The sequence below is a fragment of the Hippoglossus hippoglossus genome, chromosome 12, assembly GCF_009819705.1.
Source record: "Hippoglossus hippoglossus isolate fHipHip1 chromosome 12, fHipHip1.pri, whole genome shotgun sequence".
Taxonomy (NCBI): Eukaryota; Metazoa; Chordata; class Actinopteri; order Pleuronectiformes; family Pleuronectidae; genus Hippoglossus; species Hippoglossus hippoglossus.
Window position 1 is genome coordinate 20,235,382 of NC_047162.1, and position 17,500 is coordinate 20,252,881.

Consider the following 17,500-nt stretch of genomic DNA (forward strand, 5'->3'; position numbering starts at 1 on the left):
GGTTCAGTGAGTACTTGTACTCAGTGAGTACTTGTATTTCTACACACCACCCTTACAGTTGTACTGAAGGTAATAGATTACATGTACTTTGGCTCTGAGCTGTGGAGCTGTCCTCGGTCCTGAAATCAGTCTCATGCCTTGATTTGACCAAGTGAAGAGAAGCAGCTGCTGCTTCAGAGCCGACGTCAGCGGAATCGAGGTTCAGGCCTCGACCCTGAAGCTCAGACCTGAGACGTTGAGTCACATCAGAGCAAACTGTCACTGCGTTAAACAAGAAGAGGGAAGACGTCCGGGCAGCGAGGTGCAGGCGTCTTCCTCTCCAGTAAAGACCTGACGTTCAGGGGCAGAACCTTCAGAGAGGATTTCTTTATCCATCACCAGCTGGTTTTACTCTTAACGTCGCAGCTGCAGCTTAGAAGCCACGTAGCTCGTGTGTTAGCCTCATCACCGCCACGCAATGAATCCTGGGATATGTTGGCCTGAGAAGATTCCACCTGTTGGATCCTTTGTGGCTCAGAAATGGAAGGACGGATTTTCATCCCTCTGTCGTTCTCTCTCTCCTGCAGATGTGTGTGTGTGTGAGTCCGAGCTCGGCCCCCCCGGCTGGAGGGAACCTCTGGACTGTGTCCGAGCCTCAGAACTGTGCAACCAGAACAGCCAGTGCAGCTCACGCTACCGGATCATGCGCCAGTGCCTGTCCGGCGGGGACAAGGAGCGCAGCACCATGTTGGCCTCCAAGGAGTGCCAGGGGGCGCTGGAGGTGCTACAGGACTCGCCGCTGTACGACTGCCGCTGCAAGAGAGGCATGAAGAAAGAGCTGCAGTGTCTGCAGAACTACTGGAGCATCCACATGGGCCTGACTGAGGGTAAGAGAGCCGCCGCCTGTTGGTTGGTCCTGATGGAACATAACGAGAACCTCACACACGTCAGAGTCTGAATCGTTGACGTGTTTGTGTTTGATTCTGATGTGAAAAGTACTGGAGCCTGTCGCTGCTGCTCTTATTGTGAAATTCTCACATTTTACACATAATCTCGGTCAAAGAGACGTGGTCTTCATGACTTTATCTGTTTGTCACAAAACTACTGAACTGATTTCATTCCACTCGGTGAAGAGGAGGAGTCCAGACAGAACATTTGTGGCCGATTTGATTAACGAAGCAGAACCAGGAACTTTTGGTCTCTTTGGTTTTCAGTTTTTCTAAATGTTCACTGATTTCTCAAAGATAAGTTCATGACTTTTGATGAAGCATCATGTTTAGAGGACTGATGTGAGCGAGCGGGATGTGGTGCATTTGTGGTTTAAAGAAACTAAAATCATCTCAGTGTAGTTTTAAATCTTCTGTCATGTTTCTCTCTGGAGCAACAACAGGGCGCTCAGGGCCTCTCCTCTGATTGGCTGACAGTTCTCAGAGGTGACAGGTGACTGTGACTTGGTGAACTGGGTTAAACTCACCGGGAAATGTGAACGACGATTAAAACACAGAAAAACTAAAGTAGTGTCTAATATTTCTGTTTTTGTGATAACGTGCAGCGACACGTCGACTTTAAACTTTGAGTAAACCGCTGAGCAGCAGCTGGAGCTCTTCAGCCAGAGTGACGTCGTCATGGAGACAACGTCCAGCAGCAGCTCTTCACTTCAGGTTCTTCGTTTGCTGCGGCTCAATCACCTCAGGTCACTTTTACAGTTTCAGAAAGGAAAGCTGGAACCTGCAGATCAAACAGCTCGTTCCAAACACAGGTTGAGAATTCTCACAGACTTTAAAGAGAACTCCCTCAAATAAAAACATGTTTCCAGGAGTTCTGCAGGATTTAATCTGTGAGAACAGTCGTGTGAAGTCTGATAAATGTCCTCAGGCGACGTCACTGCTCGAGTCTATTTTACAATAGTTCATCCTTTATTTATGTTGCTGTCTCTGCAGTATTTAAGATCAGGCCTCGGGCTCACGTTTAAATAATCTGAGCAGATAATGAAAACTTTAATGTCAGGGTTTAAAATGAGGCCAGCGGGGGTGTCTCTGTCTCCAAGTGTCCTGCTGCCACAGTCCACACGAGAGACGATAAGAATCTTCAGTTATTAACTTCCTCTAAAAGCAATAACTTTAAACGAGAACTCTGTGATTCTCCTGCTGCTCGTGTTTCCAGGTGTGAACCGAGTGAAAACAGTCGTGTGAGGTCGTCAGCGTCTCCAGGGAGACGAGTGATTGATGTCCTCAGGTGATGTCCCCTGATCAGGGTGGGTCCTGACAGATGAGATCACATCTACATACAGGAAGTGCCATGAGACTCACGCACCTTAAACTGCAGGTGCATTGTGGGTAATGATACTGAGTCCGGCATCGTAACAAGTTTCTGTAGCAGCTCTTTGTGTTGTCGTCATGGTGATGGGCTGTGAGACACAACTTTCTGTCAGAGCGGCGACTGTCTCTGTCACACACACACACCTGAATACTGTCCACACACACACACACACACACACACACACACAGACACACACACACACACACAGACTGGCCTAGTTTGGGTCTCAGTGGCAGAGCTCATTAAGAGCCTCTCTCTTTGTTCTCAGTTCCAGGATGTCTCTGTGGTGCCAGCAGAGCCACACACACACACACACACACACACACACACACACACACACTCACACACTCACACACACACACACACACACATAGACAGGCGTCAAATTCATTGAAAAACTAACAGTGGACCAACAGCTTCAGTGAACTTTGACATAGATTATACAACTTTACTGAGCTCTAACAAACTTTACAGAACCTACAAACTCTTCTGAATTCTACTGAATTCTAACAAACTCGACTGAAGTGACACTGAGCTCTGCTGAGCTGTGGTCGGTCTCTTGTTGCACATGTGACTCTGGAAATGAGGTTTTGTAGGAAACTGAGAGGAAAGGTTATTTTCAGCGGAGCGACTGGTACGAGCTGAGAGATTTATCCTTTTACCAAACACGTGGTAAACATCAGTTTCCTGCAGGGGTTTATTGTGGAGTTTGCAGATTCTATGAAAATGTATCTACACAATAATTCATGAGCGAAGCTGTGTATCAGGCCGCTTCCTTCTGAGAACACTAGGACACATTTGTCTGACGCACGTTGGAAGGGGACAGTCCGGTCGTGCTGCTGTGACACAACAGATCAATCCCCTGAATTAGGAAACAGCTCAACTTTGACGGAAACAGAGAAAATGAAATGAATCCATCAAACCACACGTTGTCTCAGTAGAATTAAAAGAGGATGGGACCGTCAGCGCCCAGAAAGAAATCTGACTGGACCAGTTCATTTCTGTCCAAAACCTTGAGCAGGATAATAAATGGCAGACGACACCAGCAGCCGCAGCAGAACCAGCACAGAACAAAAGAACCTCAGTGGGCAGGATTTCAAGGGTGAGAGTGTTTGAGTGAGACCTTGAGTCTGGGATCTTCACATCAGATGAAAGATGTGAGCAGGATGTCAGTGTGTGAACAGAGACGTTCAGCTCATCGGGCCGATCACAGAGACGCTTTCTGTCTCAGGCCACAGTTCATCTGCTGCATGTTTAATTACATCGCACACAATGTGATATTCCGTGTGTGGGACAGAGAATCCTGCACTTTTAATTTCCAGCTCTTCTCTTCTTTCATGTGACAATTAACAAAAGACTTTTCCCTCTGCAGCGTCTCCTCCGCGTCGCACTCACGCATGAATATTTAACGAGGCGGGGGAGGATTTGTTGGCTTTTCCTTTTTAAAAAGTTAAAACAGGATCCAGACAGAAGGAGCAGGTGAGACTGAAATAATTAAAATTTTCCTTCGTCCGAGTTCAAGGATCCGCTCGAGCAGAGTTTGGAAAAAGTATTTGAATAAGAACATAGTGAGGGTCAGCACTGAAGAGCAGGTCAACCAGGGAAATGTCTTTATATGAAACAGAAAAGCTCAAAAACTCTGGAGAAGGAAAATGTCAAAGTTAATGTTTGAAATGTGAGTTTGGTGATGAAGTGTCGTGTAAACAGTCCGGTGCATATTAATGAGCCGTCAGGTTTTCACTGGGTAACTGACACGATACAACAACAGACAACTGAGTGGCTCCTGTTTCACATCTGGAATAAAGAACTCCAAGTTCAGTTTTGTCAAGATGATCCGTCGTAAAGACGAAGATGTAAAATGACAGAAAAGGTGCAAAACGACCAAAGGGACATAAAACTGATTCATATGAGAATATTGCCAGTTTATTAGTCGTCCATTAATTCCAGTGAATAAACAATAGAACCATTAATAATGAAGTAACTCATCATTTCACTTCTCAGTCTGGATCCATCACCTCCATTGTCCTGCAGCAGATTCTCATGTAAACTGACTCGAGAGAAGTTCTCCTCTGCCCCACTTACAGCTGGTCTCATTCAGCTTCAGGCTCCGATGTTAGAGAGCTCCTCGTCCTTCCTCATGTCTGTGTCTGGAGTCTTCATCACACGGATTTCAAACCTTATCCAACAACATGAGAGCAGAGAACGATGTTATTCATCAGATCGGACTCGGACTCGAGCGTGAACAGTATCATCCACATTCAAGAGAACAAGGTGAAACTGAACCCTCACAAACTCATAAACCATAAATCAGGAGGTGATTGAATATCTCTGCAGCAGCACGTTGTACTTCCTGTAGCATCTATAAGCACTTTACACTAAAATGTATTTAAAATAATTATAAACATCACATGTGCCTTTGATCCAAACTTCAAACTGACTTCATTTGTGTGATTAATTACACTTCAATCATTTATCATTTGCTGATATTTCTAAATATGAATCAGGTGGTTAATAGAACGTGATGCTAATTGTTTTGACCACAGACGAATCAGCTGAGTTTCACCGTCACAGACTCAGAGTCGGGGGGGAAACACTGAGCAGCAGGGAATCACATCAAAGTCATGACAACACCTGACGGAGCAAGAGGCAACGTGAGGCTGACGAACAGGAAGAGGAGGAGGAGGAGGAGGAGGAGGAGGAGGAGGAGGAGGAAGAGGAGGAGACATGAGATCAGATAGAAGAGGAGGAGGAGGAGGAGGAGGAAGAGGAGGAAGAGGAGGAGGAGGAGGAGGAGGAAGAGGAGGAGATCAGAGACTTGAGATCAGATAGAAGAGGAGGGAGAGAAAGATCAAACCAATTGTTTTCTGTTTTTCATTAAAGGAGGACGGACTCTCAGGTTAAACCAGCGTCGTTAAACCGTTTGAAGACGACTCGTTGTCGCGTTCGAGGGAAAACTTTTGATTGCAAAGTGTTTGGAGCCAGAAACAGTAAAAGGTTCAATGAATCACCGTCGGACTCTTTTCACTTCGGCCTGTTGAACACATCTGAGCAGATATATGGAGATTCGATTTGTGATTGTTCCACAAAGATCCATCACGAGCCACCGACCGGGCCGACGCGTGGTGTGATGTTTGTTGTTTGCTGGTCCATTAAACCACGCTCGAGAACGGCAATCATTACCCTATTAAGTGTGTCTGTCTGTCTGTGTGTGTGTGTGTGTGTGTGTGTGTGTGTGTGTGTGTGTGTGTGTGTGTGTGTGTGTGTGTGTGTGTGTGTGTGTGCCTGAGGCTCTAACAGAGACACGAGGAGAAAACCATTTCAAACACAGTCAGATGTGGAACAGACGAGGTCAATATTCAGATAAATGCAGTTTCTCTCCTGATATAAACACTGAGGCTGGATTCTCTAAGTTCTTCCACCTGAGCTTCACTTCAAACATCATCCGGCTCCGACTCGGTTTCCTGGATAGAAGCTCGTCCTGTCGCCATTTTGTGTCCTGGTGCTGAAGAGGGACGAGTGTGAAGATGTGAGTGACTCCCTGCACCGAGAAGGAAATGTTTTCACCTCCGTACGATGCAGGTTTACATAAAAACTACATATAAAGGAGATGGTGGATTGCTCTGCTCAGCTTGGGTTCTCGATGAGGGAGTTCTTTGGGGATCTTGTTCACAAATGAGGAGATGATGGAGCAGGAGATGGAGGCGGGTCAGTGTGAGCAGGAGATGGAGGCGTAGGACCAGACCGATGTGGTGAAGAAGGAGCTGAGCTGCAGAGCAAAGCTTTGGGGAGTGACCCAAAGAACAAGGTTGCAATTCCAATCAGCTAAAATGAGTTTCCCCTGTCAGGTGTCTGTGCTCAGACTCATCCACACTTATCTTCTGATAACTCATCCACTCTGCTGCAGATACGTCTGACGTCCACACTACTCTGAACTTTCAGAGCCAGTAAAATGGAGCAGAATGGAAACACTGGTCCTGATTTAGTTTGGAAACAATGGCGTAGACACTCCGCTTGCCTATTGGGTTTTTTAAGTCACGACATAACCTTGGCCTATTGGTCAGGCTCTGATCACGTGACCCCCTTCCATAAGAACTAGCCTGGCAGCACTAACCGGGTGTAGAACTGGGCTAACTTCTTTGTCCACACCAAACGGATCAGAAGACACGTCAGGGTCCGTTTGAGGCTGTTCCTCACACGTTGACTCTTTGAGGTCAGAGACAGAAACAGGAGAACGATGTCTGACACACGAGTGAGGACACACGAGTGAGGACACACGAGTGAGGACACACTGGTCAGTTTCCTCTAAATCGATGAGCTTCAATATAAAAGAAAACAGAAACAGAACAAAGTGAAACTGCCACATTAAAGCGTGAGAGAAGTTCGGAGGGGAAATAAACCGTCAGTGTGACACCGAGTGCGTTATTCTTACTGGTGGTTGTGACCGGAGAGCGGAGGCTTGAGGCTGATCTGCTCAGGGATTGGCTGATACCTGGAGGCGGTCTCACGGGAGAGCCGGTCACGGTGGCCCCCTGCAGGGCGGCTGATTCCTTCACCTCGGAGCTCCTGGTGCGACTAAAGGCTCGGTGGCCTGCTGTTCCTGCTGGAGACGGAGAACTGAGGTGGCTCAGTTTAGCCTCAGCAGCAGCTCGTTGTGTATTTGATACTAAACCAGCTCCACTCACTTCTTAACCCTGTCTGGACTATTTTGGGGATTTCTAATGCTTTTGATTTTACATGAAAAATATCCACCATGTTGTTGTTTGGTATCTTTAAGTGCGTTAAAGGAAAACACAACCACAACGGAAGTGAGACAGATATTTACTAAAGAAACGAGTCACAGGGGTCACGTGAGTCGTCGCCTGTGAAAACCAGGACAAACACGTCGTTGCTGGAGATGTGATGCTTGTCTATTTGAGAAGTTACGTCACAGGCGTGTTTCTCTGCTGCTCGCGAGTCTGAGTCAGACGCTGTGATACGGATTATTCCACACACGTTCCTGTTTTATCTCTGTAAACTGGTAACTGGTTAATTTCCTTGTAAAGGTTATTATCAAACTGATTAATTTTCCCTGTGGTGACCACAGAGGAACAACATCCACCGACGGCTGAATCCACAGCGCGAGTAATGTGTCGAGACGCAGACGCTGAATAAATCATTAGCAACACACAGTTTAAAAAAATCACATTATGAGATAAAGCTGTGCAGTTTTTACATTTTCTGAATTTCACTCAGAGCACAAGATAAGAATAAACTGTATTCACCCGTCTGCACCTTGGCCTCCAAAAAGTAATGATGTTCTGAATCTGTGCAGGGAGATTTAAATGGTGTCGTATCGGGGGGGGGGGAGGTCTGCAGGTGGAACAGGACATGTTCTACAGGGGCAGAAAAGAGGAGACAAATGAAATTAATTAACAATGTGTGTGTGTGTGTGTGTGTGTGTGTGTGTGTGTGTGTGTGTGTGTGTGTGTGTGTTTGTGTGTGTATGTGTGTAATGGGGGGAAGAGAGAGGGAGGATAAATGATTTGTTTTCTTTATCCTTAATGAGTGAATACGTTCTTAGCTGAGCTTTACCGAAGAAGAAACTGAGAATAATTTCCGCCCTAATCTGTAATTACTGTGTGTGTGTGTGTGTGTGTGTGTGTGTGTGTGTGTGTGTGTGTGTGTGTGTGTGTGTGTGTGTGTGTGTGTGTGTGTGAGTAAACACTGGTCCTACTTTACATAAATACATACCATAGGATACAGTATGTGCTGGTGGTTTGTTCCCATGAGAGCTCATTACGTTTGTCTCATCTTCCTCCAGCCACGACTTCTCTCTGTCTTTGACAGCTTGAGTGGAGAGAGGGGGGGGGGGGGGGGGGGGGGGTTGGCTATTGTGTTGTGTTGTGTTGTGTTGTGTTGTGTTGTGTTGTGTTGGTGGAAGCAGCATGAAGTCAGACATGAAGTCTCATTACTGTTCAACGTTAGCTGCGTAAACAGAAATAAACGGAGCCGTCTGTCTTCTGAAAGCTTTTATCGTATTTTTCACAGCGTCCTTACAAATGAACACGACGCATCCACAAGATGCAATACACACATGAACACTAGGGGCAGTGCGAGACCTCCAATGTCCCCATGTGTTTTATTTACAGAACATGAATCCGATAGCTGTGTACGCCCCGTGGTGTGCCCTCTAGTGGACACCCAGCGAGTGTGTAAAACCCATTGGCTCACATCTGGTCCTCTACACGGACACGTTGTATATCTCGTCCCTCTGGACGCAGACACTGAGGACGGTAAACATCGGCCACAAAGTGATGCACACGACCAACAGCCGTCCTCAGGGCGAGTTCACATGAATCCAGATTCATCAGGTCGCAGTGAACCTGCTGCGGTCGTCAGGTGTGAACATCGTCTCTTTGCCAGAAACTCCACAGAGCAACTCTAACTTGAGATAAGATTGTAATTATCTGTGCCTCAGTGGAGCCGACAGGTGACGAGGAGCTTTCACACGTCTGAGTGTTCGTCAGCTGTTTGTCAAACGAGACGATGAAGAGACACGGACACGCTCCTCTGCTGTCGTGGGGTCGATACCAGGGCTGTGACCCAGAGGTCGAGCGCTCAACAACATGAGTGAGTGTGTGTGTTTGTGAGTGTGAGTGTGTGTGTTAGTGTGTGAGTGTGTGTGTGTGTGTGTGTGTGTGTCAGTGTGTATTAGCGTGTTAGTGTGTATTAGCGTGTTAGTGTGTGTTAGTGCGTATTAGCGTGTTAGTGTGTATTCATGTGTGTGTGTATTAGTGTGTGTATTAGCGTGTCAGTGTGTATTCATGTGTGTGTGTGTGTATTAGTGTGTGTATTAGCGTGTCAGTGTGTATTAGCGTGTTAGTGTGTGTGTGTGTGTGTGTGTGTGTGTGTGTGTGTGTGTCAGGCAGCTGCGAGTGAGCCCCTGAACACTGGTGTGTCTCTGTGGAGTAAAAACCAATCAGCCTCCAGCTCGCTCATTAGCACTCATGCTAAACACATCCGTCATTAGTCAGACTGGTAAATGAGCCATTTATGTGTCTTGATGCTAAACAGCAGCGTTGGAAGCAGCAGCAGCAGCAGCAGCTCTGGGACCAGTCGCTGGACACAAAGCTCACAGACACAAAGCTCACAGACACAAAGCTCACAGACACACTAACATGCTGAACCGCTGGTCGATGCCACGTGCACTGACCCGTCAGCCTCAGTATCGATGGAGTCGGAGCGATGACTCCGACACTGACTGGGCGTTGTGTGTCTGAGTCACTGAACTTTATTCATTAATTAACCCTGAACTGGAGGGGGGGGGGGGGGGGAGTTTTATTAACTGAACCCTGGACCTCTACATACTAATATTCACTTATAGTCACAGCGCCACCTACTGGCAACAGGAACAGACTTTATTTCTAGCTTTACTTATTTCTAAGATCTACCTTGAAAACACTCAAGACCTTGATGGTCTTTTATTTTGAAAATATAGTCCTAGCCCCAACCGACATGTATTTGTAGTTTAATCAGTGGTTTGGTGTATTTTAGATAGTTGGTGTGAACAGCCTCGTTGTCCTGATGGTTTGGTGAGAAGTTGCTGTTAGGAGCTGCAGGAGGAACTGAAGGACCAGTTCGTCACAGCTGGTTTCCACCGTTTGTGAATCTACGTTTCCAGAGTCTCAGATTTACTTTGGTGAAAACTGCAGAAATCTTTTAACGTACGTACATTTTTTTACAATCTTTTGTTAGACGGATCTTTCAATGATTTCTGAAATGTCCACAGTGATGTCCTGTCTGTTTGTTCGTAGCGGACAGAAATGATTCAGTCTTATCAGGGCTGTGGTTGTTGAGGTTGGACCTGTTGGTGTTTGATGCTGAGACGTCACCTTCATAATGAACCTGTCTTCAGTCGGTTGTGAAAACACCTATATATATATCTATATATATATATAAAAACAACATATATAACTGAGGGATTAAAAAGAGTAAAGACTTGAAGGAGTTCGCAGATGAACAGTTTATAGGATGAGTCATTTTTGATTCTAACTACAACCGTCCAGTTGAAGAGCAGACGATAGAAAACACAGAGGAGGTTGTGACGGAGAGAAAATAGAAGATGTGGTGAAGAACATCTGAGGCTGGACACTGTTCTCTCTCTCTCAGTAATAATTAAAGGGGCAGTGAAAGCTGAGCCGAGCGTCAGGGAGAAGAGCAACTCAGCACTTTGGGATTTCTCAAATTCAGCTGTTTACACACACCTTGACACACACACACACACACACACACACAGTTCTACATGCAAGCAGGCAACGTGCACGCATGCAGCTCTGATTCATGCCGTGCACGCCACAGCTCCCCGGCGGCCTCCAGAGTCGTCGCGTCCTTTCCCTCCGTCCGTTATAATCTGAGCGTCTGAGAGTCTCAGCTTTTCTTCACAATCATGAAGAGCAATCAACCATCTTGAAATCCCACGAGTGTTTCATTACACTCACGCTGATTGAAAACATCTGCTGACGACCTGGAACAACACGGCACAGATCTGCTCCGACTGGTGAATGAAATGTTCCCTGGTTTACTTCAGTGATGAACCGTGTTTGTCTGAGTCCAGGGAGACGACTCTTCAGGATTCACCTCCAGCACAAACGTGGATTTCACAGCTGATGCTCTGTTTCTCTGTTGTTTCTCTGTTTGTCAACGTGTTGGAAGGACACGATGTGGAACTAAGAGTCTGGATCAGAGGAGAAGAGCTCTTTGTTTAACATTGTGACGTTTTCCTTGATTTCCCAGAGAATCATTCATGCATCTGATATTCATGGATCAGATTTATGTGTAATTTGGTGCAGATCTGAATAAAACTCTGGATCCAGTGAATTTAAATGTGGTTTCATAAGGAGACTGTTTGGATCGTCCTCGTAATGGATTATCTCCACAGTGTTGTTTTAGTATTTCCACTTCCCCTCCACGTCTGTCAGACACAATGATTTAGATGTTGTGATGTTGTGACGATGTGATCGTGCTTCACTTTTATTGGCTCCACTTGGATCCAATAATTGTCTCCAGATGTCAATAACTGCAGAAGTTGATAACCTCAATAAAGAAAACGCCTCGAGCAGAAAACACACAAGTTTGATTCAGAACATTCTTCATGTTTCCTGTCAAGCGGAGCCAGGTGTGTGTGTTGAGTGTGTGTGTTGAGTGTGTGTGTGTTGAGTGTGTGTGTGAGCAGAGTGTGTGTGTTGAGTGTGTGTGTGAGCAGAGTGTGTGTCCACGCCTGCAGGTGAAATCACTGTTCATACATAAACATCTGTCCTGTTTTTCATCACCGCTATCTCACCCTCAGGCTGGATTACCTGTACATTAACACACTATCTGACGCTGCGTCTGTATTTACACACACACACACACACACACACACACACACACACACACACACACACACACACACACACACACACACACACACACGCTCATGTTTTCAAGGTGGCTCATAATTCAAGAACATGTCTGTGATAATTAACCTTCAGGTGAAACAGTGTGTTATCATTAAACGTGCGGCTGAGCAGAACATTTAAATGACTACAGACGTTGTCACATCTGCCTCCTGCTGAAAGTCACAGTGATGATTAAATACTGATCATGTTCTTTAAATATAAAACCTAAAGACAAAGGAATGAACCGTCCCTGTTTCATTCTGTGAAGACATTTGAAAACCTCTGCATCAGCGTCCCTGTCCAGACGCAGTGTCCCTGTTACTGTAAATCGCTGGTTTCCAATGACAACGCCTCAGTGAGGAAACCACGTGATTCATCAGGACAAGCTGAACAATTATTATGTTCCTGAAGGTGAATGATTGTCAGTTTTCTGTGAAGTCGGAAACAAGTTTCTAGTTTCTAAGATCCTATGATGCTGTGATGTTTTCAGTTCAGAGCTGCTGCTCCACGTAAAGAACTCGAGCAAATCATAAAACTCATTTCCAAAGGACTCAGGTGACGTGGTTCAGGCATCGGATCAGGATCCTTTCTTTGGACATTTCCTCAGGGGACATTCTGAAGAAGACCCAGAACTCTGGGCAGATGGACAGGTGAATGAATGGATGAATGGACAGATGGACAGGTGAATGAATGGATGGACAGATGAATGAATGGATGAATGGACAGATGGACAGGTGAATGAATGGAAGGACAGGTGAATGAATGGATGAATGGACAGATGGACATATGAATGAATGGATGGACATACATGCTGCACTGACACAGACTCCTCTCCCCAGGTTCAGGAAGTGAAGCTGCTCCTCCTGATGCAGCACAAATTGTCGACTCGGAGCCAAACGGCTGTTTTTAGTGTTTCTTTCATCTACCCTCAGAACCAATCTATGGACCCCAGCAGCCAGGAATAGACACCGTTTGTTCTCGTTTCCAGTATTTATTTAGAGAGCTCTCTACTCTAAAACCTCCAGATCCTTCCTGTGGAGAAATCAACTCTTTCCTATAGCTGCACACGATCTACAGCTGGTGTCTCTGTTGCAACACGTGACGAGAGACCGTTGGAACACCACCGTCTGTGTCCTCCCTCCTGGTTGTGGCTCCACTTGTCTGTAGCTGTTTATCTCTCATGAAGTATTATTCAGCTCCATAAGAGTAAATTAGTTGAAGCTCCCCGGGATACGCTGATCTCAGCTCTGTGAGTTTAGGCAGGAGCTGTGCCAGTGGAGCAGTGGGAGGGAGCGTCGCTGCTAAATGCCACACCAGTGCTCCTGGGTGGCGAACGACTGCAGAGAAATTCAGAGCACGTGTTGAAGCCGGAGCGAACCGGCGGTGGAGCGAACCGGCGGTGGAGTTTCCTGGCGCGCTGACGCTCGGTGCAAAGATTAAAGACAAAACCACCAAATGAGCAGAAGTTGTTAACTCTGGAGAAGCTGGCACAGAGTGTTCCTGGAGACGCCAGAGAACAGGTCACGCTGCCTTCAGAGGCATAAGCTTCTGTCTGCTGAGTGTTTACCTGCAGGATGAGGAAACGCTGCTGCTGGGAGCGGTCTGCCGTAATCCTCCGTTTCCTGGTAAAGGTAAAAGGAAAACAAGCTCTTTGATCAACTGCTGGTGAGTCGATGCTAAGCTCGTGCATCAAGGCCACATTTAGAATTTCTGGAGTCAGTTCCAGAGTCATGGTCGGATTTGTGTCACAGCACCAGGTGAAAAAATTTAGACTTTCGCCTCTTTTGTGTCAGAATAAACACTTTACATCCCCTCTGTTGGCTTTTCTGTAATAACAGAACACATACTGATACAATTGTTACTCGTCTGATGGAGAATAGTTTTCTGATCAATAAAAACCTCTCACACATGCAGGAGGTGATTTTATTTTGAAGGAAGCAGAGTCGGTCAAACACAAGGTCAACGAGCAATAAGCTCATATCTCAGCAGCTGCAGGCGGATTCATCAGGATGTAAACAACACGTAATATGTCAAAGACACACACACACACAGTCACACACACACACACACACTCTCTCTCACACACACACACACACACACACACACACTCTCTCTCTCACACACACACACAGCTGAAGTGTGTCTTTTTATGTGTGTCATTTATTCAGTTTTTATTTATGTAAAAAAATATAAAGAAATGAAGCTGAAAACCAACTGGTTGTTGACAACGTCCCGTCGGCTGTTTGATTCTGACAAACACATCATAACATAGATCATTGAAGACATGACAGCTCATCTCCATCGCCCCCTGGTGGCTGGCTGCAATTTAGGTCATAAATGTCATAAAATGTCATGAAAATACTATAAATATAAATTAAACCTTTATTAATTAGCGTCTTTCTAAACACACAAGGACGCCTGACAATACATCAACTGTAAATACAAGAATAATTTAAGGTAAACCCAGAGATTCATCAGATTAAACACAGGAAGAAGGTTAGAATCAAAACAGAGAAAGTTGGATAAAGATCCACTTGAGAAATAACTCGTCTTCAAGATCAATCAGAATATAAAAATCGTCAGATCGTCACGAATCTGGAAAAAAGTCCCAGAAAACTTCAGGTGAAAAGTTTACTGTGAAAAGATTTATTCTCTCTGTGACAGTTATTATTCTGTTTCATCTTCAATTATTTCATCTTCTTTATTCTTCTAAAGTCGGACTCGTTCTGCTGTTGAAAGGTTTTAATTAACTTCAGTATAAGGTGATAATTCTTATTACAGCTCCATCTGACAGACGGTTTCTTTACAACTTCTTTTACCGCTCAGCTGGGAAAATGTAAATTTGTCGTCATCTCACAGCAACACGATATTTGTAGAAGGCGACTGAAGTTTGAGTTGTAAAATATTGACGGATGAAACCGGGATCTGAAGACAGACGGAGGAGAATCTGAGCTCAGAGACAGAATCAGAAACACAGACAAACTGAGCTCATTCAATATTTGTCGGAGTTTGGCTCAGTGATTTACAGTCGTCGCTCTCAGAGGCTTTTGTCTCTCGTCCTTGATCCATTAGAGAACAGAGGGAACAACGCTCCCTGGCAGCGGAACAGAGGCTGAGGGAACACGAGACGTGACGCCGGTCGGCTCGCAAACAGACCTCGGATCAGATTAAGACAAATCACTGTCTGAATGATCACAGTGTGAAAAGGATTCAAACTAAAAGATGATGACTCGTGTTTTTGTGCAGAAAACTGCAGTCGTCACGAAACATTCACACAATAACTCTCTGCTCACTTAACGACACGACGCAGGAAATAAGAGAATCTGGTGCCGGAGGTAAAATGTTTTCACGACGTCGATCTCTTGTGAAGAAGAAACTCAGGAACACCTTGAACACATTTCTTCAAAGGTCACAGTCATCTCACTAAACACCTGATAACACCTCATCTGAAGAAACACTCAAGATAATTCTTTCAACTTTGGTACAAGTGTTCACTGACACTTGAATTGATTAGATTGCAAAGGTCAAAGGTCACAGTGACCTCATGAGTCTGTTGAATGTATGTGACTGAAACTGCAGCGGTTGGTGGAGACAAACAATCACAGGGCGGAGATTCTAGTTTCATCATGTGTGTACCTAGCATTGTGTGTGTGTGTGTGTGTGTGTGTGTGTGTGTGTGTGTGTGTGTGTGTGTGTGTGTGTGTGTGTGTGTGTGTGCACTAGCTGAACATGTCTGTTTTCTGTTGTTTTCCAGGGGAAGAGTTTTACGAGACGTCTCCGTACGAGCCGATCCATTTCTCCGAGGGATACCGACACGCATCCATCATCTCAGGTAAGGCTGCCGTGAGTGTGTGTGTGTGTGTGTGTGTGTGTGTGTGTGCGCGTGTGTGTGTGTGTGTGTGTGTGTGTGTGTGTGTGTGTGTGTGTGTGTGTGTGTGTGTGAAGCCATACTTTCATGAACAACCCATTTCTCATCTTTGAAGGTCAGAGACGATAAACTTCACTTCTCTGTTTTACATCAGAGACGTGAACGACCCATCGTCCGTCTGCAGCTAATCACCCGTCAGATCCCAGGATTACACACAAACGTCCCAAAAACGCTGAGGTATCGCTTACACTCGAGTATCCTTCCCCTCTATTTTTAGCTCAAAGCGTTTAAACACTGCTCATCTCGCTCGTCCTGAAAGAACAGCGAGTCATTAATTAAGTGTTGGACTGTGTAGTTAGTGTCTGTGAAGCAGCAGCAGCAGGTTGTCGGGTCGACTCGTTCAAACAGGAACATGTGGGAACATCCAGGCGAGGGGCGGAGCCTGTAGAGCAGCAGGGGCGGAGCCTGTAGAGCAGCAGGAGGCGGGACATGACGTATAAACTCTGCTGTGGAAAGATCAGTGTTGTTGTTTACAGCTCATCCACACCGGCGTCGGCCCTCATCACCAGAAGATCTGGAACCTCCTCGTGTTTCCAAGTGGACGTCTTCGTCTTCTACGTGTTCGGCTCCTCTTCTTCATCCTGAGATGTTTGTGTTCTTCCAGTTTCACGTCCGTCACGTGTTAGAAACCTCATCAACACGTCACAGTAACATGTGAGGAACACGTCAGGAACACGTCAGGAACACGTCAGGCACACGTCAGGAACACGTCAGGAACACGTCAGGAACACGTCAGGAACATGTCAGGAACACGTCAGGAACACGTCAGGAACACGTCAGGAACACGTCAGGAACATGCCAGGAACACGTCAGGAACACGTCAGGAACACGTCAGGAACACGTCAGGAACACGTCAGGACTTCAGTTCTGATCTCTTCTTTTATCTTATTTTCCTGTTGAAGAATCTTGGATTTTGTGTTTTCTATGATATTCTGAAATGATAGAGCGGCTGAACCTCATCATGTTTCACTACATTTCACTCGTTCACCCGTCTGATCCTCACCCTCTATCACTCCATCAGCAGCCCTCTGATTGGTCACAGCACAGTGGACCTGCCGCACACACACACACTCTCACTCCGACTCTGTGTCGGCTTCACACATGTTTCTGAGGAGTGTTTAAATGTCAGAAGCCCCGAGCAATACATCGTCATTTACACTGTGTGTGTGTGTGTGTGTGTGTGTGTGTGTGTGTGTGTGTGTGTGTGTGTGTGTGTGTGTGTGTGTGTGTGTGTGTGTGTGTGTGTGTGTGGTCAAACAGCTGTGAAATAGACTCGCAGCTCTGTAAATTGGGTTCTGCTCTGTCAGATTAACACAACACAAGTACAAACATGGTCAAAGCAGGAGAGCTGCAACCAATGCAACTTCAAAAGCACTTTCTCACTCTCTCTCTGTGTTGGTGTCTCTCTCCAACACACACACACACACACACACACACACACACACACACACACACACACCAGCAGAGTGTGGCAGTGCAGGTGGTGTGTAACATTTCAATTATTTCCAATATCCCACCTATAACACCTTCAGAAAACATGACATCAATCTCCACACATACAATATGCAGGACTGGAGGTGTGTGTGTGTGTGTGTGTGTGTGTGTGTGTGTGTGTGTGTGTGTGTGTGTGTGTGTGTGTGTGTGCGACAGTCAGTGTGGCTCTCACATCACCGGTCGACTGCGATCTGAAAGCATGATGTGAAGATCCACAGTCAAAGTCTCAGAATGGTCAAAGCAGATAAAGACGAAGCAAGGATGAGCCTGTGTGTGTCTGTGTGTGTGTGTGTGTGTGTGTGTGTGTGTGTGTGTGTGTGTGTGTGTGTGTGTGTGTTGGAGGGAGAGATAAGAGGATAATACA

General features: G+C 45.9%; 1 protein-coding gene across 1 annotated transcript in view; it reads left to right on the plus strand.

Annotated features, from left to right (window-relative positions):
• Positions 1 to 17,500, plus strand: part of gfra2b (GDNF family receptor alpha 2b) — a 42,971-nt gene that overhangs the window by 431 nt on the left and 25,040 nt on the right. Inside the window, exons 2-3 of the mRNA XM_034601577.1 lie at positions 567 to 866; positions 15,469 to 15,546. Coding sequence (XP_034457468.1) covers positions 567 to 866; positions 15,469 to 15,546 — 378 coding nt within the window. The remainder of the gene's footprint in view (positions 1 to 566; positions 867 to 15,468; positions 15,547 to 17,500) is intronic.